The sequence below is a fragment of the Oncorhynchus keta genome, chromosome 19 (assembly GCF_023373465.1).
Source record: "Oncorhynchus keta strain PuntledgeMale-10-30-2019 chromosome 19, Oket_V2, whole genome shotgun sequence".
In the NCBI taxonomy this organism is placed as follows: domain Eukaryota; kingdom Metazoa; phylum Chordata; class Actinopteri; order Salmoniformes; family Salmonidae; genus Oncorhynchus; species Oncorhynchus keta.
The window spans coordinates 48,580-74,927 of NC_068439.1; the positions used below are offsets into that span (position 1 = coordinate 48,580).

Sequence of the window (26,348 nt, forward strand, 5' to 3'; positions counted from 1 at the left end):
ACTCAATTCGAACACTTTGAACATTGAATGCACACTCAATTTGACCACTTTGAACATAGAATGCACACTCAATTCGACCACTTTGAACAATGAATGCACACTCAATTCGACCACTTTGAACATTGAATGCACACTCAATTCGACCACTTTGAACATTGAATGCACACTCAATTCGACCACTTTGAACATTGAATGCACACTCAATTCGACCACTTTGAACATTGAATGCACACTCAATTCGAACACTTTGATACTTTGAGATTTTTAGCGGGCGACATTTAAAGTAGAATTGTAATGTTGATGGTTGTGGCAGTGGCTAACCAAGTCAGACTGCGGCCTCCTGGTCCATAGGCAGCTTTCAAGGTATGAACATCCTGCTTGCACTCCAGGAGGGTTGTCCTCCCCTGATGTTCTGGGTGTTTGAAAATGTTCTTGTTCTAGTAATTAGTTTCTCAGTCACCCAACCTTCAAAGACATTTGATGAATATCAATATTCAGGTGGTTTGTGCCTACCAGTTAAAGATCCTTGGCATCATCTTACTCTACATAGACACGATGATGTGTTTGAGTTGAGTCCCCCTTTCAACTCTGCCTAACATGTGCACAATGCTAAAATATAAAATTACATTTGATTCCTGGAGCACTTAATATCCTATGCTTATTTGTATGACTTATTCAAAACTGTCCATGAAGGACTGCAAAAATACATCTTCTGATATCATTCATTTTCAGACACAAGTAGCCATATCAGATTTCAAATATGTGACCCGTTTCAGGAAACTAGGCATGTCATGACTTCACAGGAGAGCCATTTAAACATGCTTCACAGGAGAGCCATTTAAACATGCTTCACAGGAGAGCCATTTAAACATGCTTCACAGGAGAGCCATTTAAACATGCTTTAAATTATTATTATATTCTTTCTAAATTTGTTTTTGGGCAGAAATTACTTCTGGAACATGTGAACTTTCATGTGCCTTAATAACAAACTTGTATGTCATCTGTAAATATGAATAAAACTGTTAGAGGAGACGAGTTAGGATTGGTCTGCCATATTAGCAGGCTTCTGTCTATTTGAGCTGGTCAGTCTGTGTTAATCCTGTCGAATGCTGCTTTTAAAATTTTTATGTGGTGTTGCTCAACTTTCTGGAGGATCAAGTTTTGAAATCAGTGGAATTAGAGTATGATAACTACAGAGATGGAGAAAGCACCTGTCTCCGGATTCCATCTTCAAATTAAGGGCAACCGTGGCATGGCAGCCATACATGATATATGCGGATAAGATTGTAGTTAGCTAACGCTATACTTTTTTCCAGGTAATACACATTTCTAATTTTGAGTGGTTTCATTTCAAGCTAAAGTGTGCTAAGCCCTCCTGTTCCTGTAATCCATGATCAGCTCCTTTGTCATGCTGACGTTGAGGGCGAGGTTGTTGTCCTGGCACCATACTGCCAGGTCTCTGACCTCCCGGTAAGCTATCTTGTCGTCAGTGATCAGGCCTACCACTGTCATGTCCTCTGCAGACTTGAAGATGGTGTTGGAGTCATGCGCTGCCACGTAGTCTTGGGTGATCCGGGAGTAATCAAATCGCATTTTATTAGTCACATGTGCCAAATACAACCGGTGTAGACCTTACAGTGAAATGCTTACTTACGAGCCCCTAACCAACAGTGCAGTTTCAAAAAATGCAGATAAGAATAAGAGATCAAAGTAACAAGTAATTAAAGAGGAACAGTGAAATAACAATAGCGAGACCATATACATGGGGGTGCCGGTACAGAGTCAATATGTGGGGGAACCGGTTAGTTGAGGTAGTATGTACATGTAGGTAGAGTTATTAAAGTAACTATGCATAGATGACGGGGGGGGGGGCAATGCAAATAGTCAGGGTAGCCATTAGATTAGATGTTCAGGAGTCTTATGGCTTGGGGGTAGAAGCTGTTTAGAAGCCTCTTGGACCTAGACTTTGCGCTCTGGTACCGCTTGCAGTGCGGAAGCAGGGAGAACAGTCCATGATTAGGGTGGCTGGAGTCTAACCATTTTTAGTGCCTTCCTCTGACACCACCTGGTATAGAGGTCCTGGATGTCAGGAAGCTTGGCCCCAGTGATGTACTGGCCAATACGCACTACCCTCTGTAGTGCCTTGCGGTCGGAGGCCGAGCCGTTGTCATACCAGGCAGTGATGTAACTAGTCAGGATGCTCTTGATGGTGCAGCTGTAGAATCTTTTGAGGATCTGAGGACCCATGCCAAATCTTTTTAGGCTCCTGAGGGGGAATAGGTTTTGTCGTAGCCACTGTGGACACTGTGGTTTACCTAAAGAGGCTATGGTTGTGAAGAAGGGCTGCTGCTTCTGAGGAAAGTTGGGAGGGCGTAGGAGAAGAGGAGCTGCGCCAGAATCTTAAGTTGTCTAAACAAGACTTGATCTACATCAAGCTCACAAATGATTTAGTGTGTATGTGTGCCCTTACTCCACAATGGTCCCGTCACAGGTCTCTACGGTGTGTGGTCCCGTCATCACAGGTCTCTACTGTGTGTGGTCCCGTCACCACAGGTCTCTACGGTGTGTGTGTGGTCCGGTCACCACAGGTCTCTACGGTGTGTGTGTGGTCCGGTCACCACAGGTCTCTACGGTGTGTGTGTGGTCCGGTCACCACAGGTCTCTACGGTGTGTGTGTGGTCCCGTCACCACAGGTCTCTGGTGTGTGTGGTCCCGTCACCACAGGTCTCTGGTGTGTGTGGTCCCGTCACCACAGGTCTCTGGTGTGTGTGGTCCCGTCACCACAGGTCTCTGGTGTGTGTGTGGTCCCGTCACCACAGGTCTCTGGTGTGTGTGTGGTCCCGTCACCACAGGTCTCTGGTGTGTGTGGTCCCGTCACCACAGGTCTCTGGTGTGTGTGGTCCCGTCACCACAGGTCTCTGGTGTGTGTGGTCCTGTCACCACAGGTCTCTGGTGTGTGTGGTCCCGTCACCACAGGTCTCTGGTGTGTGTGGTCCCGTCACCACAGGTCTCTGGTGTGTGTGGTCCCGTCACCACAGGTCTCTGGTGTGTGTGGTCCCGTCACCACAGGTCTCTGGTGTGTGTGGTCCCGTCACCACAGGTCTCTGGTGTGTGTGGTCCCGTCACCACAGGTCTCTGGTGTGTGTGGTCCCGTCACCACAGGTCTCTGGTGTGTGTGGTCCCGTCACCACAGGTCTCTGGTGTGTGTGGTCCCGTCACCACAGGTCTCTGGTGTGTGTGGTCCCGTCACCACAGGTCTCTGGTGTGTGTGGTCCCGTCACCACAGGTCTCTACGGTGTGTGTGGTCCCGTCACCACAGGTCTCTACGGTGTGTGTGGTCCCGTCACCACAGGTCTCTGGTGTGTGTGGTCCCGTCACCACAGGTCTCTGGTGTGTGTGGTCCCGTCACCACAGGTCTCTGGTGTGTGTGGTCCCGTCACCACAGGTCTCTGGTGTGTGTGGTCCCGTCACCACAGGTCTCTGGTGTGTGTGGTCCCGTCACCACAGGTCTCTACTAGGCAGCAGCAGGACAGTGTTTATATACTGGATTGTACAGAGTTCTATTATCTGATCCAGTGCGGATGTCAGTGTTGGAGCCATTACTGCCCCGGGGTGGCCTGGAGCCATTACTGCCCCGGGGTGGCCTGGAGCCATTACTGCCCCGGGGTGGCCTGGAGCCATTACTGCCCCGGGGTGGCCTGGAGCCATTACGGCCCCGGGGTGGCCTGGAGCCATTACTGCCCCGGGGTGGCCTGGAGCCATTACGGCCCCGGGGTGGCCTGGAGCCATTACGGCCCCGGGGTGGCCTGGAGCCATTACGGCCCCGGGGTGGCCTGGAGCTGTGTCTTGATGTGATTACTGGTACTGCACCTTTGACTTGCTCTTTGTTGTTTCACCAGGAAGTAGTATAATTATCTTGTTTCGGTGCTCCAATACTCCTTACTGTATATATTTTTCAGCACCCACTTAGATGTTCCATGACATTAACTATGTCCCAGAACACTTCTCTGACCACACATTAGATAGTATCTATTGATGTTAGTAAACTGTTGAGGAATTTTTCCAGTGTTGCATGTTTTCTGTACTAAATGAGGAAATATCTTCTCTAACTGAAACAGTGAGAACACTTCCCTTGACCAAAACGTCTGTCTCTGGCCCTGTTTCTGTGTTCAGTCACTGACCCACTCCTTCTCTCCCTCCAGGTAGTGTGGTGTCCAGAACAGATCCAGCCCTGTGGGCCATACGAGACCAGACCTGGAGAGCAGGCCCAGGCCGCCACCAGAGACCACCACCATGTCTTACCAGCCTGCGCCTGCTCCTTAACACCCTGTCCCCCCAGCCCCTCTCACCATCCCCCTCCCTCCCTGTGGATGCCCCCCTGCCTGGTGGAGGAGGAGCCTCCTCTGGTGGGGAGATGAGCCTGCAGCAGCTGAGGGGGGATCGGGGGGGTTCTGGGTCTGAGAGGGACCTCCACTCAGCAGCTTCCTCCATCAGCCTGCCCTCCGTCAGGAAGGGCCCCAAGAAGAGACGCCTCTCCCTGCGCTCGCTGTTCAGCCGGCGCCACCGTGGGGATCGAGACCCCAAGAGGAAATCACAGGACTTACAGGTTGGCGGTGTGGACGGGATCGCCAGCGTGGAGAGCATCCATTCAGAGATATGTCATGGAGACAAGACCTCAACGCTCTCCGCCCCCGTTGTGGCCTCTTCCTCCTCCGAGTTCCTGGAGTGTCCTCTCTGTCTCCTCCGCCACGCCAGAGACCGTTTCCCTGACATCATGACCTGCCACCACCGCTCCTGTGCGGATTGCCTGCGCCAGTACTTACGTATAGAAATCAGTGAGTCGCGCGTCAACATCAGCTGTCCAGAGTGCTCTGAGCGGTTCAACCCCCACGACATCCGCATCATCCTGGGAGACCAGCCCCTCATGGAGAAGTACGAGGAGTTCATGTTGAGACGATGGCTGGTGGCCGACCCTGACTGCCGCTGGTGCCCCGCCCCTGACTGCGGGTAAGAGACACACACCTCACGGCAATAGGCAGAGTTCATTATCAGTCATTACGGTTCATTTGTATTTCTATTTATTATGCCAAGGCAGCAGCAGCTACTCTTCCTGGGGTCCGGCAAAATTAAAACGGTTATATATGATGAAGTCAATCTCTCCTCTACTTTGAGCCAGGAGAGATTGACATGTATATTATTGTTAGCTCTCTATGTACATCTATGGGCCAGCCATGCTGCATACATAGACACTTTACTGAAAGCCAGTGGCATGTCTTTAGTAAAGATTGAAAAAAGTAAGGGGCCTAGACAGCTGCCCTGGGGAATTCCTGATTCTACCTGGATTATGTTGGAGAGGCTTCCATTAAAGAACACCCTCTGTGTTCTGTTAGACAGGTAACTCTTTATCCACATTGAATGTCCTTCCCTATAAGCGTGCTGAAAGTCTGTTGTCAATTTTAATTACTGTAAAATAGCATTGTATCTGATCAAACCATTTTTTTCCAGAAGTATACTAAGGGTTGGTAACAGGCTGATTGGTTGGCTATTTGAGCACATAAAGAGGGCTTTACTATTCTTAGGTAGTGGAATGACTTGAGCTTCCCTCCAGTTCTGAGGGCACACACTTTCTAATAGGATGAAATTGAAGATATGGCGAATAGTGGCAATATCGTCCACTATTATCCTCAGTAATTTTCCATCCAAGTTGTCAGACCTAGGCGGCTTGTCATTGTTAATAAAGAACAATAATGTTCTTGAACAATAATGTTTTTCACCTCTTCCACTCTCACTTTACGGAATTGAAAATTACAATTCTTCCATAATTTGGTCAGATATACTTGAATGTGTAGTGTCAGCGTTTGTTGCTGGCATGTCATGCCGAAGTTTTCTAAAGAAAACTTCTTCTTTAAAGTAGAAATATCCATCGTTTTTGTGATGAATCTGAATCTGATTCAATGAATGATGGAACTGAGTTTGCCTTTTTTCCCCAAATTGAAGGTGCTCCAAAGCTTTTTACTAGATTTCGTTGTCACTTATCTTTGTTTCATAGTGGAGTTTCTTCCTGGGTGCATGTTTATTAGTAACTGGGATAAGCAATTACATAACTGTGACGTTGTAACGTCTGGTTGCTCATTACACCACGGACCAACAGATATTCTTTCATCAACATATGAATCACTACGAAACTTATTGTATGACCTCTTGTACACTATATTAGGCCCAGCCTGACCTCTTATACACTATATTAGGCCCAGCCTGACCTCTTGTACACTATATTAGGCCCGGCCTGACCTCTTGTACACTATATTAGGCCCAGCCTGACCTCTTATACACTATATTAGGCCCAGCCTGACCTCTTATACACTATATTAGGCCCAGCCTGACCTCTTATACACTATATTAGGCCCAGCCTGACCTCTTATACACTATATTAGGCCCAGCCTGACCTCTTGTACACTATATTAGGCCCAGCCTGACCTCTTATACACTATATTAGGCCCAGCCTGACCTCTTGTACACTATATTAGGCCCAGCCTGACCTCTTGTACACTATATTAGGTCCGGCCTGACCTCTTGTACACTATATTAGGCCCAGCCTGACCTCTTGTACACTATATTAGGCCCAGCCTGACCTCTTGTACACTATATTAGGCCCAGCCTGACCTCTTGTACACTATATTAGGCCCAGCCTGACCTCTTGTACACTATATTAGGCCCAGCCTGACCTCTTGTACACTATATTAGGCCCAGCCTGACCTCTTGTACACTATATTAGGCCCAGCCTGACCTCTTGTACACTATATTAGGCCCAGCCCGAACTCTTGTACACTATATTAGGCCCAGCCTTTGGAACTGTGGTTTTCCTAGATATGGCTACTATATTGTGATCACTACAGCCTATGGATCTGGGTGCTGCTTTACAGCAGATGTCTGCAGCATTAGTAAAGGTGTGATCAAAACATGATGATTTCCTTCCTGTGTTTGTAACTACCCTGGTAGGTTGACTGACAACCTGAACCAGGTTGCAGGCACTGGTTACAGTTTGAAGTTTTTTCTTGAGTGGGCAGCTTGCTGAAAGCCAGTCAAGGTACATGTTTTAACAACTTTTCTGGGATGCTTGCTTGTTTTCATAGCAGAAGTAGATATTCTCATGTGATTTGAACATCTTGGCCGTGTTCTGTTATAATCTCCACCCGGCACAGCCAGAAGAGGACTGGCCACCCCCCACATTCAATCTGTCATTCTCATTGAAAGCCAGTCTAAGAAGTGGAGAATCTGCTCTATCAATGAGAATGACAGATCTATAACAAATAGCCAGTCTAAGAAGTGGAGAATCTGTTCTATCAATGAGAATGACAGATCTATAACAAATAGCCAGTCTAAGAAGTGGAGAATCTGTTCTATCAATGAGAATGACAGATCTATAACAAATAGCCAGTCTAAGAAGTGGAGAATCTGCTCTATCAATGAGAATGACAGATCTATAACAAATAGCCAGTCTAAGAAGTGGAGAATCTGTTCTATCAATGAGAATGACAGATCTATAACAAATAGCCAGTCTAAGAAGTGGAAATGTCATTCTCATTGATAGAACAGAGTCTCCACTTCTTAGACTGGCTTTCAATGAGAATGACAGATCTACACTGAGTGTACAAAACATTAGGAACAAGTTCCTAATATTGAGTTGCACCCCCTTTTGCCCTCAGAACAGCCTCAAATCGTCTGGGGATGGACTCGACAAGGTGTCGAAAGCGCTCTACAGCGATGCTGGCTCATGTTGTGAAACATCTTTCCACCACTCCCCTGGATAACCACCAAGCCTTGGGGTGATATAGAACATGGTCATGCTCTGATCCTGTATCTCTCCTATTGTTCTATACTAGTTTTCTTTATTATCCCAGCAGCACCTATGTTTTTAAGGATCTGCGTATGACCACAAACTTTGGAGATCCCATATCTCCATAGTTTTGTGAACAGGAAATTCCCTGCTGCAGTATGTCTCCTAGTTCTGTGCTCAGCTCTTTTGCTGCCAGTTGTTCTCGGTGTATCAGCCAATGTGTCCATATGGCAGAAAGAAACAACATTCATAACTAGTACAGAGGCCTAATCATCCCCTGTGCCGTTTCATGCTCCCGAATCGTGAGACAGAACAATATGTCCTCATGAATAGCATCCGGTGACGTGTTTAGTCAACAAAAGTCAATGCATGGTCATCTGGGCCCTCACAGCTAACGTCTATTTGGAGACCATAGTCTGGGGAGTTTGAGTCATTCAGTCAGTTTTCTCTTGATTGTTAGCAATAGCATACATTCTTTGTGTTTGCTGACAAAGGTATTGGTGTGAGTCTCTGTCCCTCTGCCTCCACACACATTGTTTTCACCATATCAATTGCAGCTGGTAATAGGTAATGTAAAATGTAATGTAAATGTAATAGGTAAGCTGTCATTGTAAATAAGAATGTGTTCTTAACTGTCTTGCTTAGTTAAATAACATTTAAAAAGTCTCTGCAATAGTGTGTCGTTTCATAGTGTAGCTAGTCATTCACCATGGGAATGATTCAATAGTGTAGCTAGTCATTCACTATGGGAATGATTCAGTAGTGTGTGGTTTCATAGTGTAGCTTAGTCATTCACCATGGGAATGACTCAATAGTGTGTGGTTTCATCGTGTAGCTAGTCATTCACCATGGGAATGATTCAGTAGTGTGTGGTTTCATAGTGTAGCTTAGTCATTCACCATGGGAATGATTCAGTAGTGTGTGGTTTCATCGTGTAGCTTAGTCATTCACCATGGGAATGATTCAGTAGTGTAGCTAGTGATTCACCATGGGAATGATTCAATAGTGTGTGGTTTCATAGTGTAGCTAGTGATTCACCATGGGAGTGATTCAGTAGTGTGTGGTTTCATAGTGTAGCTAGTCATTCACCATGGGAATAATTCAATAGTGTGTGGTTTCATAGTGTAGCTAGTCATTCACCATGGGAGTGATTCAATAGTGTGTGGTTTCATAGTGTAGCTAGTCATTCACCATGGGAATGATTCAGTAGTGTGTGGTTTCATAGTGTAGCTAGTCATTCACCATGGGAATGATTCAGTAGTGTGTGGTTTCATAGTGTAGCTTAGTCATTCACCATGGGAATGATTCAATAGTGTGTGGTTTCATAGTGTAGCTAGTCATTCACCATGGGAATGATTCAGTAGTGTGTGGTTTCATAGTGTAGCTTAGTCATTCACCATGGGAATGATTCAGTAGTGTGTGGTTTCATAGTGTAGCTTAGTCATTCACCATGGGAATGATTCAGTAGTGTGTGGTTTCATAGTGTAGCTTAGTCATTCACCATGGGAATGATTCAATAGTGTGTGGTTTCATAGTGTAGCTTAGTCATTCACCATGGGAATGATTCAATAGTGTGTGGTTTCATAGTGTAGCTTAGTCATTCACCATGGGAATGATTCAGTAGTGTGTGGTTTCATAGTGTAGCTTAGTCATTCACCATGGGAATGATTCAATAGTGTAGCTAGTGATTCACCATGGGAATGATTCAATAGTGTGTGGTTTCATAGTGTAGCTAGTGATTCACCATGGGAATGATTCAGTAGTGTGCAGTTTCATAGTGTAGCTAGTCATTCACCATGGGAATGATTCAAGTGAAATGGTCAAGTGCAGTCTTTCCCATGATCTCCAGGTTCTCTGTTTGAATTTTAATCAAATGTAAAAGATTTAGATTTAAGGTTAACCACGTTACATTGATTTTGTGGTAGAAAGACGATATACATATAACGTTACACAAAAGTATGTGGACACATCTTGAAATTAGTGGATTTGGCTATTTTAGTCCCCTCAGCAATATTCCAACACAGTTCTACTTTTCCTGGTTGTCCTGTAAAGGAAACGGTAAAACACTTGATACTGGAGGTCGACCGATTTTTATGATATTTCAACGCCGATACCGATTATTGGAGGACAAAAAAAGCCGATGCCGATTAATCGGCGGATTTTTAAAATGCAGAAATTTTTATACACATTTTTGTAATAATGACAATTGCAACAATATTGAATGAACACTTATTTTAACTTAATATAATACATATGGGCTTTTGGATGGGTGTTCTTAAGTTGATTCCACAGGTTGGTGTTATGTTTTGATTTAGTCGTTGCTGACCCCATGCTTACATCTTTATCACAAATAAGACACCTTGCTTTCCCTGGTGCCAATTCCATGTAATAGTCCCACACTGGTGCTCTGCTTTTCTCTGCCATCTGTAAAACACACACACAGCTCTGAAGTGACAATGACACTGAAGAGTCTGCTTAGGAGACAAATACTCTCAACTGTTTGAATAAAAATAGACCTTAAGTTACCTGTGATGAATGTTGAAAACAAAACTGTAATTTCTATATGCAGGAAATCCTATTTTAATAATGGACATGGTAAGAATTGACTACCAAAGTGCGAGTCATAATTCCCATGACACCTTATTGCAAAATCTGAAAAGCATTTATTCCATAGGATATTTTTAGATTCACTTAAAATAAGATCTATGTTTCGTGTAGGCTTACACCACCTTGACAATTTTATAACTGTGTAGATATCCATAGGACAAGGTACCTCTGATCAATATTGGCTAAATATAAGCGAAGATAAAAAAAAATTGTAGAGTGGATTTATGAAAATATGTTGACAAATGTTACCTTATCCTAGTGAGATTTACACGGGTATCAAAACGCAGAGGCGGTTTAAACCTGAACGAAACACAGACCTTATTGGAAGTAGATCAAGACATTCTCTATGGAAGACATGAACAGAGGCAGTTTAAGCCTGAACGAAACACAGACCTTATTGGAAGTAGATCAAGACATTCTCTATGGAAGACATGAAGGCGGTTAAAAACACAGACCTTATTGGAAGTAGATCAAACATTCTCTATGGAAGACATGAACAGAGGCAGTTTAAGCCTGAACGAAACCCAGACCTTATTACAGGAAGTAGATCAAGACATTCTCTATAATAAGACATGAACTGCTGCTGCCTAAAATAACTATAATAGACACAGAAACCTCTTTCAAGAAACTTCAGAACAAAACGTTTAAGTTATTTTACAGGAATTATGAGTCGTCATACGTATTTTATCTAAACCATAATATACCTTTGACTATTATCTAAGGGTGGCATCCATGAGTCTACCATACCCCTCATTTTAGACTGCTCTATCCAAATATCATATCATAGATTTTAACTATAATAGACATGAGAAATTCCGTATTTTAACTCAAACGGGTGGCAACTATCACATATTCGAGAACAAAACGTTTATACCCATATTCCGTATTTTATCTAACGGGTGGCATCCATGAGTCTACCTACATATTCCGTATTTTATCTAACGGGTGGCATCCATGAGTCTACATATTCCGTATTTTATCTAACGGGTGGCATCCATGAGTCTACATATTCCGTATTTTATCTAACGGGTGGCATCCATGAGTCTACATATTCCGTATTTTATCTAACGGGTGGCATCCATGAGTCTACATATTCCGTATTTTATCTAACGGGTGGCATCCATGAGTCTACATATTCCGTATTTTATCTAACGGGTGGCATCCATGAGTCTACATATTCCGTATTTTATCTAACGGGTGGCATCCATGAGTCTACATATTCCGTATTTTATCTAACTGGTGGCATCCATGAGTCTACATATTCCTGTTACATCGCACAACCTTCAATGTTATGTCATAATTACGTGAAATTCTGGCAAATTAGTTCGTAAAGAGCCAGGCGGCCCAAACTGTTGCATATACCCTGACTCTGCGTGCAATGAACGCAAGAGAAGTGACACAATTTCACCTGGTTAATATTGCCTGCCAACCTGGATTTATTTTAGCCAAATATGCAGGTTTAAAAATATATACTTGTGTATTGATTTTAAGAAAGGCATTGATGTTTAAGGTTAGATACACATTGGAGCAACGACAGTCGTTGATTGTTTTTTTTTATAAGATAAGTTTAATGCTAGCTAGCAACTTACCTTGGCTTACTGCATTCGCGTAACAGGCAGCCTCCTCGTGAGGCAGGTGATTAGAGCGTTCAACTAGTTAACTGTAGGGTTGCAAGATTGGAACCCCCGAGCTGACACGGTAACAATCTGTCGTTCTGCCTCATTCCTAGGCCGTCATTGAAAATAAGAATGTGTTAACTGACTTGCCTAAAGATAAAATAGAGGTGTAAAAAAATCTTCCCTAATTAATCGGCCATTCCGACTAATCGGTCGACCTCTACTTGACACGCACATAAATGAAGCGATTATTTTTGCTGGGGTCTCGGGACCGATGGGGTTAAGAGGCTGTAAATAGGGTAACTTAAATTTGATGTAAATGGGTTAAACCTGTGTGTTAATCCCCGCCAGATCAATATATTTTTTTACCCCCCCCTCTCCCCAATTTCAATCTTGTCGCATTACTGCAATTCCCCAACGGGCTTAGGAGGCAAAGGTCGAGTCATGCGTCTTCCGTAACATGACTAGCTAAACTGCGCTTATTAACACCCTCTTGCTTAACCCCAAGCCAGCCGCACCAATGAGTCGGAGGAAACACCGTTCACCTGACGACCGGGGTCAGCCCTGCCCGCCACAAGGAGTCGCTAGAGTGCGATGAGCCAAATAAAGCCCATCGCCCCTGGTGTCCTTCTGCAGTACTGATTCTAACCGAAACCTCTGGGACTAATGGCCACCATTTTTGTTTTTGTTCTCCTTTCCCCAGGTATGCAGTCATTGCCTTTGGCTGTGCCAGCTGTCCTAAGATCACGTGTGGGCGTGAGGGGTGTGGCACAGAGTTCTGTTACCACTGTAAACAGCTGTGGCATCCCAACCAGACGTGTGATGCCGCCCGGCAGCAGAGAGCCCAGAGCCTGAGGCTACGCACCTTCCGTTCCTCATCTCTCAACTACAGCCAGGAGAGTGGTGCTGCAGGTAACACTCATTCACGGCTCATACCTCCTCACGGCTCATACCTCCTCACGGCTCATACCTCCTCACGGCTCATACCTCCTCACGGCTCATACCACCTCACGGCTCATACCACCTCACGGCTCATACCTCCTCACAGCTCATACCTCCTCACAGCTCATACCATCCTCACAGCTCATATCACCTCACAGCTCATATCACCTCACGGCTCATATCACCTCACGGCTCATACCTCCTCACGGCTCATACTTCCTCACGGCTCATACTTCCTCACGGCTCATACTTCCTCACGGCTCATACCTCCTCACGGCTCATACCACCTCACGGCTCATACCACCTCACGGCTCATACCACCTCACGGCTCATATCTCCTCACGGCTCATATCTCCTCACGGCTCATATCTCCTCACAGCTCATATCACCTCACAGCTCATATCACCTCACAGCTCATATCACCTCACAGCTCATATCACCTCACAGCTCATACCACCTCACGGCTCTTATCAGTTCACACAGAGGATGAATCTGATCTGTCCGTTCCTTCTCTCTCACCGTCACCAGCTGATGACATCAAGCCGTGTCCGCGCTGCGCGGCTTACATCATCAAGATGAACGACGGCAGCTGTAACCACATGACCTGCGCCGTGTGCGGCTGTGAGTTCTGCTGGCTCTGCATGAAGGAGATCTCTGACCTGCACTACCTGAGGTGAGGGGCTGACAAACAACGACCATGTCTTCAACTAACTCTCACACTTGTCTTGCCTGTACGGATTGAGTTTTATTTGTAATGCCTGTGATATGTGGTTGTTTTACCTACCTCATAGGCATTACATTCAATTAAGTCACTTTGGATCAGAGCGTTTGATAAATGACCAATGTTAGAACCACTAAACACGCTGATTGGTACCTATGCTCTTCTGTTGCTCATTAGAAAAAAACAGATTTGTATTTTTTTTACCAGAATGAGTCCAAGATAACGCAAGACATCTGTAATAAATGTTTGAAATTTTTTTGTCGGATGTTTCAGTTGTGCAGTTTGACATCGAACCAAGGTGTTTGATGCAGTATTTCTTAACCTGTTGGCTTCCGGAAACAAAGATGGGTGGGTCTGTCTATTGGATCGAGAGCAAACACTGCAGCCCCCGTGCTAGTGGACAAATGGACCCAGCCTTCATTTACATATTGTGTGACGCCGTAATGTTCCAAACTCCATTTGAGACAGACTTTATGACAAAGGATCCTATTTACACTTTGTAGTTCTACCCTAGAATAACTTTCTGACTCATATTGATGCCACATGGGCTGTTTTCAAAGAGATTGGTTGCTTTTTAAAGGCAGCTGCTCTTTAACGTAAATGTCTATCACACATCTCTCCCCCCAGCCTGTCAGGATGGTGTTGTAATGTCCTCTCTCTCTCCCCCAGCCTGTCAGGATGGTGTTGTAATGTCCTCTCTCTCTCCCCCCAGCCTGTCAGGATGGTGTTGTAATGTCCTCTCTCTCCCCCCCCAGCCTGTCAGGATGGTGTTGTAATGTCCTCTCTCTCTCCCCTGCCTGTCAGGATGGTGTTGTAATGTGTACTCTCTCTCTCCCCCAGCCTGTCAGGATGGTGTTGTAATGTCTCTCTCTCTCCCCCAGCCCGTCAGGATGGTGTTGTAATGTCCTCTCTCCCCCCAGCCTGTCAGGATGGTGTTGTAATGTCCTCTCTCTCTCCCCCCAGCCCGTCAGGATGGTGTTGTAATGTCCTCTCTCTCTCCCCCAGCCTGTCAGGATGGTGTTGTAATGTCTCTCTCTCTCCCCCAGCCCGTCAGGATGGTGTTGTAATGTCCTCTCTCTCCCCAGCCTGTCAGGATGGTGTTGTAATGTCCTCTCTCTCTCCCCCCAGCCTGTCAGGATGGTGTTGTAATGTCCTCTCTCTCTCTCCCCCAGCCCGTCAGGATGGTGTTGTAATGTCCTCTCTCTCCCCCAGCCTGTCAGGATGGTGTTGTAATGTCCCCTCTCTCCCCCAGCCTGTCAGGATGGTGTTGTAATGTCCTCTCTCTCTCCCCCCAGCCTGTCAGGATGGTGTTGTAATGTCCTCTCTCTCCCCCCAGCCCATCAGGATGGTGTTGTAATGTCCTCTCTCTCTCCCCCAGCCCATCAGGATGGTGTTGTAATGTCCTCTCTCTCTCTCCCCCAGCCTGTCAGGATGGTGTTGTAATGTCCTCTCTCTCCCCCAGCCCGTCAGGATGGTGTTGTAATGTCCCTCTCTCTCCCCCAGCCTGTCAGGATGGTGTTGTAATGTCCTCTCTCTCTCCCCCAGCCCATCAGGATGGTGTTGTAATGTCCTCTCTCTCTCCCCCAGCCCATCAGGATGGTGTTGTAATGTCCTCTCTCTCCCCCAGCATGTCAGGATGGTGTTGTAATGTCCTCTCTCTCCCCCAGCCCATCAGGATGGTGTTGTAATGTCCTCTCTCTCTCCCCCAGCCTGTCAGGATGGTGTTGTAATGTCCTCTCTCTCCCCCAGCCCATCAGGATGGTGTTGTAATGTCCTCTCTCTCTCCCCCCAGCCTGTCAGGATGGTGTTGTAATGTCCTCTCTCTCTCCCCCAGCCTGTCAGGATGGTGTTGTAATGTCCCTCTCTCTCCCCCAGCCCGTCAGGATGGTGTTGTAATGTCCTCTCTCTCTCCCCCCAGCCTGTCAGGATGGTGTTGTAATGTCCTCTCTCTCTCCCCCAGCCTGTCAGGATGGTGTTGTAATGTCCTCTCTCTCTCCCCCCAGCCCGTCAGGATGGTGTTGTAATGTCCTCTCTCTCTCCCCAGCCTGTCAGGATGGTGTTGTAATGTCCTCTCTCTCTCCCCCCAGCCCGTCAGGATGGTGTTGTAATGTCCTCTCTCTCTCCCCCAGCCCGTCAGGATGGTGTTGTAATGTCCTCTCTCTCTCCCCAGCCTGTCAGGATGGTGTTGTAATGTCCTCTCTCTCTCCCCCAGCCTGTCAGGATGGTGTTGTAATGTCCTCTCTCTCTCCCCCCAGCCCATCAGGATGGTGTTGTAATGTCCTCTCTCTCCCCCAGCCTGTCAGGATGGTGTTGTAATGTCCTCTCAGGATGGTGTTGTAATGTCCTCCCCCAGCCTGTCAGGATGGTGTTGTAATGTCCTCTCTCTCTCCCCCAGCCCGTCAGGATGGTGTTGTAATGTCCTCTCTCCCCCAGCCTGTCAGGATGGTGTTGTAATGTCCTCTCTCTCTCCCCCCAGCCCGTCAGGATGGTGTTGTAATGTCCTCTCTCTCTCCCCAGCCTGTCAGGATGGTGTTGTAATGTCCTCTCTCTCTCCCCCAGCCCGTCAGGATGGTGTTGTAATGTCCTCTCTCTCTCCCCCCAGCCCGTCAGGATGGTGTTGTAATGTCCTCTCTCTCCCCCCAGCCTGTCAGGATGGTGTTGTAATGTCCTCTCTCTCCCCCAGCCTGTCAGGATGGTGTTGTAATGTCCTCTCTCTCTCCCCCAGCCCTGTCAGGATGGTGTTGTAATGTCCTCTCTCTCTCCCCCAGCCCATCAGGATGGTGTTGTAATGTCCTCTCTCTCTCCCCCAGCCCGTCAGGATGGTGTTGTAATGTCCTCTCTCTCTCCCCCCAGCCTGTCAGGATGGTGTTGTAATGTCCTCTCCCCCCAGCCCGTCAGGATGGTGTTGTAATGTCCTCTCTCTCCCCCAGCCTGTCAGGATGGTGTTGTAATGTCCTCTCTCTCTCCCCCAGCCCATCAGGATGGTGTTGTAATGTCCTCTCTCTCTCCCCCAGCCCATCAGGATGGTGTTGTAATGTCCTCTCTCTCCCCCAGCCCGTCAGGATGGTCCCCTCCCCCAGCATGTCAGGATGGTGTTGTAATGTCCTCTCTCTCCCCCAGCCCGTCAGGATGGTGTTGTAATGTCCTCTCTCTCTCCCCCAGCCTGTCAGGATGGTGTTGTAATGTCCTCTCTCTCCCCCAGCCTGTCAGGATGGTGTTGTAATGTCCTCTCTCTCCCCCAGCCTGTCAGGATGGTGTTGTAATGTCCTCTCTCTCTCCCCAGCCTGTCAGGATGGTGTTGTAATGTCCTCTCTCTCCCCCAGCCTGTCAGGATGGTGTTGTAATGTCCTCTCTCTCTCCCCCAGCCTCCCCCAGCCTGGTCAGGATGGTGTTGTAATGTCCTCTCTCTCCCCAGCCTGTCAGGATGGTGTTGTAATGTCCTCTCTCTCTCTCCCCAGCCTGTCAGGATGGTGTTGTAATGTCCCTCTCTCTCCCCCAGCCCGTCAGGATGGTGTTGTAATGTCCTCTCTCTCTCCCCAGCCTGTCAGGATGGTGTTGTAATGTCTCTCTCTCTCCCCCAGCCTGTCAGGATGGTGTTGTAATGTCTCTCTCTCTCCCCCAGCCTGTCAGGATGGTGTTGTAATGTCCTCTCTCTCTCCCCCAGCCCTGTCAGGATGGTGTTGTAATGTCCCTCTCTCTCCCCCAGCCTGTCAGGATGGTGTTGTAATGTCCCTCTCTCTCCCCCAGCCAGTCAGGATGGTGTTGTAATGTCCTCTCTCTCTCCCCCCAGCCTGTCAGGATGGTGTTGTAATGTCCTCTCTCTCTCCCCCAGCCCGTCAGGATGGTGTTGTAATGTCCTCTCTCTCCCCCAGCCTGTCAGGATGGTGTTGTAATGTCCTCTCTCTCCCCCCAGCCCGTCAGGATGGTGTTGTAATGTCCCTCTCTCTCTCCCCAGCCTGTCAGGATGGTGTTGTAATGTCCTCTCTCTCCCCCAGCCTGTCAGGATGGTGTTGTAATGTCCTCTCTCTCTCCCCCCAGCCTGTCAGGATGGTGTTGTAATGTCCTCTCTCTCTCCCCCCAGCCTGTCAGGATGGTGTTGTAATGTCCTCTCTCTCCCCCCCAGCCCGTCAGGATGGTGTTGTAATGTCTCTCTCTCTCCCCCAGCCTGTCAGGATGGTGTTGTAATGTCCTCTCTCTCTCCCCCAGCCTGTCAGGATGGTGTTGTAATGTCCTCTCTCTCCCCCAGCCCGTCAGGATGGTGTTGTAATGTCCTCTCTCTCTCCCCCAGCCTGTCAGGATGGTGTTGTAATGTCTCTCTCTCTCCCCCAGCCCGTCAGGATGGTGTTGTAATGTCCTCTCTCTCTCCCCCCAGCCTGTCAGGATGGTGTTGTAATGTCCTCTCTCTCTCCCCCAGCCCGTCAGGATGGTGTTGTAATGTCCTCTCTCTCTCCCCCAGCCTGTCAGGATGGTGTTGTAATGTCCTCTCTCTCTCCCCCAGCCTGTCAGGATGGTGTTGTAATGTCCCTCTCTCTCCCCCAGCCTGTCAGGATGGTGTGTAATGTCCTCTCTCTCCCCCCGCCTGTCAGGATGGTGTTGTAATGCCCTCTCTCTCTCCCCCAGCCCGTCAGGATGGTGTTGTAATGTCCTCTCTCCCCCAGCCTGTCAGGATGGTGTTGTAATGTCCTCTCTCTCTCCCCCAGCCTGTCAGGATGGTGTTGTAATGTAATCTCTCTCTCCCCCAGCCTGTCAGGATGGTGTTGTAATGTCCTCTCTCTCTCCCCCAGCCTGTCAGGATGGTGTTGTAATGTCTCTCTCTCTCCCCCAGCCTGTCAGGATGGTGTTGTAATGTCCTCTCTCTCTCCCCCAGCCCGTCAGGATGGTGTTGTAATGTCCTCTCTCTCTCCCCCAGCCTGTCAGGATGGTGTTGTAATGTCTCTCTCTCTCCCCCAGCCCGTCAGGATGGTGTTGTAATGTCCTCTCTCTCTCCCCCAGCCCGTCAGGATGGTGTTGTAATGTCCTCTCTCTCTCCCCCAGCCCGTCAGGATGGTGTTGTAATGTCCCTCTCTCTCCCCCAGCCCGTCAGGATGGTGTTGTAATGTCCTCTCTCTCTCCCCCCAGCCTGTCAGGATGGTGTTGTAATGTCCTCTCTCTCCCCCAGCCTGTCAGGATGGTGTTGTAATGTCCTCTCTCTCTCCCCCAGCCTGTCAGGATGGTGTTGTAATGTCCTCTCTCTCTCAGGATGGTGTTGTAATCCCCCAGCCTGTCAGGATGGTGTTGTAATGTCCTCTCTCTCTCCCCCAGCCCGTCAGGATGGTGTTGTAATGTCCTCTCTCTCTCCCCCAGCCTGTCAGGATGGTGTTGTAATGTCCTCTCTCTCTCCCCCAGCCTGTCAGGATGGTGTTGTAATGTCCTCTCTCTCCCCCAGCCTGTCAGGATGGTGTTGTAATGTCCTCTCTCTCCCCCCCCAGCCTGTCAGGATGGTGTTGTAATGTCCTCTCTCTCTCCCCCCAGCCTGTCAGGATGGTGTTGTAATGTCCTCTCTCTCCCCCAGCCCGTCAGGATGGTGTTGTAATGTCCTCTCTCTCCCCCAGCCCGTCAGGATGGTGTTGTAATGTCCTCTCTCTCCCCCAGCCTGTCAGGATGGTGTTGTAATGTCTCTCTCTCTCCCCCAGCCTGTCAGGATGGTGTTGTAATGTCCTCTCTCTCTCCCCCAGCCCGTCAGGATGGTGTTGTAATGTCTCTCTCTCTCCCCCAGCCTGTCAGGATGGTGTTGTAATGTCCTCTCTCTCCCCCCAGCCTGCCAGGATGGTGTTTTAATGTCCCCTCTCTCTCTCCCCCCGCCTGTCAGGATGGTGTTGTAATGTCCTCTCTCTCTCCCCCAGCCTGTCAGGATGGTGTTGTAATGTCCTCTCTCTCTCCCCCCAGCCTGTCAGGATGGTGTTGTAATGTCCTCTCTCTCTCCCCAGCCTGTCAGGATGGTGTTGTAATGTCCTCTCTCTCCCCCAGCCTCTCAGGATGGTGTTGTAATGTCTCTCTCTCTCCCCCAGCCCGTCAGGATGGTGTTGTAATGTCCTCTCTCTCTCCCCCAGCCCGTCAGGATGGTGTTGTAATGTCCTCTCTCTCCCCCAGCCTGTCAGGATGGTGTTGTAATGTCCTCTCTCTCCCCCCAGCCCGTCAGGATGGTGTTGTAATGTCCTCTCTCTCTCCCCCCAGCCTGTCAGGATGGTGTTGTAATGTCCTCTCTCTCTCCCCCCAGCCTGTCAGGATGGTGTTGTAATGTCCTCTCTCTCTCCCCAGCCCGTCAGGATGGTGTTGTAATGTCCTCTCTCTCCCCCCAGCCCGTCAGGATGGTGTTGTAATGTCCTCTCTCTCTCCCCCAGCCTGTCAGGATGGTGTTGTAATGTCCTCTCTCTCCCCCAGCCCGTCAGGATGGTGTTGTAATGTCCTCTCTCTCTCCCCCCAGCCTGTCAGGATGGTGTTGTAATGTCCTCTCTCTCCCCCAGCCTGTCAGGATGGTGTTGTAATGTCCTCTCTCTCTCCCCCAGCCCGTCAGGATGGTGTTGTAATGTCCTCTCTCTCTCCCCCAGCCCGTCAGGATGGTGTTGTAATGTCCTCTCTCTCTCCCCCAGCCAGTCAGGATGGTGTTGTAATGTCCTCTCTCTCCCCCAGCCTGTCAGGATGGTGTTGTAATGTCTCTCTCTCTCCCCCAGCCCGTCAGGATGGTGTTGTAATGTCCTCTCTCTCTCCCCCCAGCCTGTCAGGATGGTGTTGTAATGTCCTCTCTCTCTCCCCCCAGCCTGTCAGGATGGTGTTGTAATGTCCTCTCTCTCTCCCCCAGCCCATCAGGATGGTGTTGTAATGTCTCTCTCTCTCCCCCAGCCTGTCAGGATGGTGTTGTAATGTCCTCTCTCTCTCCCCCAGCCCGTCAGGATGGTGTTGTAATGTCCTCTCTCTCCCCCAGCCTGTCAGGATGGTGTTGTAATGTCCTCTCTCTCTCCCCCCAGCCTGTCAGGATGGTGTTGTAATGTCCCCTCTCTCTCCCCCAGCCCGTCAGGATGGTGTTGTAATGTCCTCTCTCTCCCCCAGCCTGTCAGGATGGTGTTGTAATGTCCTCTCTCTCCCCCAGCCTGTCAGGATGGTGTTGTAATGTCCTCTCTCTCCCCCAGCCCGTCAGGATGGTGTTGTAATGTCCTCTCTCTCCCCCAGCCTGTCAGGATGGTGTTGTAATGTCCTCTCTCTCTCCCCAGCCCGTCAGGATGGTGTTGTAATGTCCTCTCTCTCCCCCAGCCTGTCAGGATGGTGTTGTAATGTCCCTCTCTCTCCCCCAGCCCGTCAGGATGGTGTTGTAATGTCTCTCTCTCTCCCCCAGCCTGTCAGGATGGTGTTGTAATGTCCTCTCTCTCTCCCCCAGCCTGTCAGGATGGTGTTGTAATGTCCCTCTCTCCCCCAGCCTGTCAGGATGGTGTTGTAATGTCCCTCTCTCTCCCCCAGCCTGTCAGGATGGTGTTGTAATGTCTCTCTCTCTCCCCCAGCCCGTCAGGATGGTGTTGTAATGTCCTCTCTCTCTCCCCCCAGCCTGTCAGGATGGTGTTGTAATGTCCTCTCTCTCTCCCCCAGCCTGTCAGGATGGTGTTGTAATGTCCTCTCTCTCTCCCCCAGCCCGTCAGGATGGTGTTGTAATGTCCTCTCTCTCTCCCCCAGCCCGTCAGGATGGTGTTGTAATGTCCTCTCTCTCTCCCCCAGCCCGTCAGGATGGTGTTGTAATGTCCTCTCTCTCTCTCCCCAGCCCGTCAGGATGGTGTTGTAATGTCCTCTCTCTCTCCCCCCAGCCTGTCAGGATGGTGTTGTAATGTCTCTCTCTCTCCCCCAGCCTGTCAGGATGGTGTTTTAATGTCCTCTCTCTCCCCCAGCCTGTCAGGATGGTGTTGTAATGTCCTCTCTCTCTCCCCCAGCCCGTCAGGATGGTGTTGTAATGTCCTCTCTCTCTCCCCCAGCCTGTCAGGATGGTGTTGTAATGTCCTCTCTCTCTCCCCCCAGCCTGTCAGGATGGTGTTGTAATGTCCTCTCTCTCTCCCCCCAGCCCGTCAGGATGGTGTTGTAATGTCCTCTCTCTCTCCCCCCAGCCTGTCAGGATGGTGTTGTAATGTCCTCTCCCCCAGCCTGTCAGGATGGTGTTGTAATGTCCCCTCCCCCAGCCTGTCAGGATGGTGTTGTAATGTCCTCTCTCCCCAGCCCTCTCCCCCAGCCTGTCAGGATGGTGTTGTAATGTCTCTCTCCCCCAGCCCAGTCCCTCTCTCTCCCCCAGCCTGTCAGGATGGTCCCCTCTTGTCAGGATGGTGTTGTAATGTCCTCTCTCTCTCCCCCAGCCCATCAGGATGGTGTTGTAATGTCCTCTCTCTCTCCCCAGCCTGTCAGGATGGTGTTGTAATGTCCTCTCTCTCTCCCCCAGCCCGTCAGGATGGTGTTGTAATGTCCCTCTCTCCCCCAGCCCGTCAGGATGGTGTTGTAATGTCCTCTCTCTCCCCCAGCCAGTCAGGATGGTGTTGTAATGTCCTCTCTCTCTCTCCCCAGCCCGTCAGGATGGTGTTGTAATGTCTCTCTCTCTCCCCCAGCCTGTCAGGATGGTGTTGTAATGTCCTCTCTCTCCCCCAGCCCGTCAGGATGGTGTTGTAATGTCCTCTCTCTCCCCCAGCCTGTCAGGATGGTGTTGTAATGTCCTCTCTCTCCCCCAGCCTGTCAGGATGGTGTTGTAATGTCCTCTCTCTCTCCCCCAGCCCGTCAGGATGGTGTTGTAATGTCTCTCTCTCTCCCCCAGCCTGTCAGGATGGTGTTGTAATGTCCCCTCTCTCCCCCAGCCTGTCAGGATGGTGTTGTAATGTCCCTCTCTCTCCCCCAGCCCGTCAGGATGGTGTTGTAATGTCCTCTCTCTCCCCCAGCCTGTCAGGATGGTGTTGTAATGTCCCCTCTCTCCCCCAGCCTGTCAGGATGGTGTTGTAATGTCCCTCTCTCTCCCCCAGCCCGTCAGGATGGTGTTGTAATGTCCCTCTCTCCCCCAGCCTGTCAGGATGGTGTTGTAATGTCCTCTCTCTCCCCCAGCCCGTCAGGATGGTGTTGTAATGTCCTCTCTCTCTCCCCCCAGCCCATCAGGATGGTGTTGTAATGTCCTCTCTCTCTCCCCCAGCCTGTCAGGATGGTGGTGTAATGTCCTCTCTCTCTCCCCCAGCCCGTCAGGTTGGTGTTGTAATGTCCCTCTCTCCCCCCCCAGCCCGTCAGGATGGTGTTGTAATGTCCTCTCTCTCTCCCCCAGCCTGTCAGGATGGTGTTGTAATGTCCTCTCTCTCTCTCCCCAGCCCGTCAGGATGGTGTTGTAATGTCCTCTCTCTCTCCCCCAGCCTGTCAGGATGGTGTTGTAATGTCCTCTCTCTCCCCCAGCCCGTCAGGATGGTGTTGTAATGTCCTCTCTCTCCCCCAGCCTGTCAGGATGGTGTTGTAATGTCCTCTCTCTCCCCCAGCCCGTCAGGATGGTGTTGTAATGTCCTCTCTCTCCCCCAGCCTGTCAGGATGGTGTTGTAATGTCCTCTCTCTCTCCCCCAGCCTGTCAGGATGGTGTTGTAATGTCCTCTCTCTCTCCCCCAGCCCGTCAGGATGGTGTTGTAATGTCCTCTCTCTCTCCCCCCAGCCTGTCAGGATGGTGTTGTAATGTCCTCTCTCTCTCCCCCAGCCCGTCAGGATGGTGTTGTAATGTCCTCTCTCTCCCCCAGCCTGTCAGGATGGTGTTGTAATGTCCTCTCTCTCTCCCCCCAGCCTGTCAGGATGGTGTTGTAATGTCCTCTCTCTCTCCCCCCAGCCTGTCAGGATGGTGTTGTAATGTCCTCTCTCTCTCCCCCAGCCTGTCAGGATGGTGTTGTAATGTCCTCTCTCTCCCCCAGCCTGTCAGGATGGTGTTGTAATGTCCTCTCTCTCCCCCAGCCCGTCAGGATGGTGTTGTAATGTCCTCTCTCTCTCCCCCCAGCCTGTCAGGATGGTGTTGTAATGTCCTCTCTCTCTCCCCCAGCCTGTCAGGATGGTGTTGTAATGTCCTCTCTCTCTCCCCCAGCCTGTCAGGATGGTGTTGTAATGTCCTCTCTCTCTCCCCCAGCCTGTCAGGATGGTGTTGTAATGTCCTCTCTCTCTCCCCCAGCCCGTCAGGATGGTGTTGTAATGTCCTCTCTCTCCCCCAGCCTGTCAGGATGGTGTTGTAATGTCCTCTCTCTCTCCCCCAGCCTGTCAGGATGGTGGTAATGTCCTCTCTCTCTCCCCAGCCTGTGGATGGTGTTGTAATGTCCTCTCTCCCCCAGCCTGTCAGGATGGTGTTGTAATGTCCTCTCTCTCTCCCCCAGCCCGTCAGGATGGTGTTGTAATGTCTCTCTCTCTCCCCAGCCTGTCAGGATGGTGTTGTAATGTCCTCTCTCTCTCCCCCAGCCCGTCAGGATGGTGTTGTAATGTCCTCTCTCTCTCCCCAGCCTGTCAGGATGGTGTTGTAATGTCTCTCTCCCCCAGCCTGTCAGGATGGTGTTGTAATGTCCTCTCTCTCTCCCCCAGCCCGTCAGGATGGTGTTGTAATGTCTCCTCTCTCTCTCCCCAGCCTGTCAGGATGGTGTTGTAATGTCCTCTCTCTCTCTCCCCAGCCCGTCAGGATGGTGTTGTAATGTCCTCTCTCTCTCCCCCCAGCCCGTCAGGATGGTGTTGTAATGTCCTCTCTCTCCCCCAGCCTGTCAGGATGGTGTTGTAATGTCTCTCCCCAGCCTCTCTCTCCCCCAGCCTGTCAGGATGGTGTTGTAATGTCCTCTCTCTCCCCCAGCCCGTCAGGATGGTGTTGTAATGTCCTCTCTCTCCCCCAGCCTGTCAGGATGGTGTTGTAATGTCCTCTCTCTCAGGATGGTGTTGTAATGTCCCCAGCCTGTCAGGATGGTGTTGTAATGTCTCTCTCTCCCCCAGCCCGTCAGGATGGTGTTGTAATGTCCTCTCTCTCTCCCCAGCCTGTCAGGATGGTGTTGTAATGTCCTCTCTCTCTCCCCCAGCCCGTCAGGATGGTCAGGATGGTTGTAATGTCCTCTCTCTCTCCCCCAGCCTGTCAGGATGGTGTTGTAATGTCCTCTCTCTCTCCCCCAGCCCGTCAGGATGGTGTTGTAATGTCCTCTCTCTCTCCCCCAGGATGGTGTTGTAATGTCCTCTCTCCCCCAGCCCGTCAGGATGGTGTTGTAATGTCCTCTCTCTCTCCCCCAGCCTGTCAGGATGGTGTTGTAATGTCCTCTCTCTCTCCCCAGCCTGTCAGGATGGTGTTGTAATGTCCTCTCTCTCCCCCAGCCCGTCAGGATGGTGTTGTAATGTCCTCTCTCTCTCTCCCCCAGCCTGTCAGGATGGTGTTGTAATGTCCCTCTCTCTCCCCCAGCCTGTCAGGATGGTGTTGTAATGTCCTCTCTCTCTCCCCCCAGCCTGTCAGGATGGTGTTGTAATGTCCTCTCTCTCCCCCAGCCTGTCAGGATGGTGTTGTAATGTCCTCTCTCTCCCCCCCCAGCCCATCAGGATGGTGTTGTAATGTCCTCTCTCTCCCCCAGCCTGTCAGGATGGTGTTGTAATGTCCTCTCTCTCTCTCCCCCAGCCCATCAGGATGGTGTTGTAATGTCCTCTCTCTCCCCCAGCCCGTCAGGATGGTGTTGTAATGTCTCTCTCTCTCCCCCCAGCCTGTCAGGATGGTGTTGTAATGTCCTCTCTCTCTCCCCCCAGCCCGTCAGGATGGTGTTGTAATGTCCTCTCTCTCCCCCAGCCTGTCAGGATGGTGTTGTAATGTCCTCTCTCTCCCCAGCCTGTCAGGATGGTGTTGTAATGTCCTCTCTCTCCCCCCAGCCTGTCAGGATGGTGTTGTAATGTCCTCTCTCTCTCCCCCCCAGCCCGTCAGGATGTACCTTCTGGGGTAAGAAGCCATGGAGCAGGAAGAAGAAGATTCTGTGGCAGCTGGGCACGCTGGTGGGCGCACCGGTGGGCATCGCTCTGATCGCTGGCATCGCCATCCCCGCCATGATCATAGGCATCCCTGTCTACGTGGGGAGGAAGGTGAGTTTGGACACAGGAATAGTTTAGAACCTTTTTTGTTTTTATGAATGTGTATAGATGACCCTCAAAAGCCACTGACGCGCACAGCGACAACCAGTTAAAGGAATCTGATTGTTTTCAATGTGCTACTAGTACAGAGGGAAACAGGGAGGTATTTCATACAGCTGTTGCTGCCAATGCTACTGCTGCTTTAAAGAGAGAATCTTTAATTGCTATGTACATTATTGGACTTATAAATTCATTATATACAGTACCTTCAGAAAGTGTTCACACCCCTTAACTTTTTCCACATTTTGTTGTTTCAGCCTGGATTAAAGAGATGTCTCACCCATCTATAACACAATACCCCATAATGAGAAAGTGAAAACATGTTTTTAGACATTTTTGTCAATTTTATTGAAAATGGTTCGGTTTGAAACCGAACCAGTGTATGGGATCCAACCAGGGTTGGTGCTGGACAACGTGACCGGCAAGATTTTTAATTGACCGGACATTTGAGAAATTGACCAGACATACATATGCATTGGATGGG

The 26,348-nt window shown here is 49.6% G+C and overlaps 1 protein-coding gene across 1 annotated transcript in view; it reads left to right on the forward strand.

The window, feature by feature from the left end:
- The first annotated feature begins 3,581 nt into the window (after positions 1-3,581).
- The window catches only part of rnf19a (ring finger protein 19A, RBR E3 ubiquitin protein ligase), a 41,142-nt gene continuing 18,375 nt past the window's right edge, over positions 3,582-26,348 (forward strand). Inside the window, exons 1-5 of the mRNA XM_052471747.1 lie at positions 3,582-3,861; positions 4,203-5,007; positions 12,764-12,972; positions 13,531-13,675; positions 25,654-25,816. Coding sequence (XP_052327707.1) covers positions 3,582-3,861; positions 4,203-5,007; positions 12,764-12,972; positions 13,531-13,675; positions 25,654-25,816 — 1,602 coding nt within the window. The remainder of the gene's footprint in view (positions 3,862-4,202; positions 5,008-12,763; positions 12,973-13,530; positions 13,676-25,653; positions 25,817-26,348) is intronic.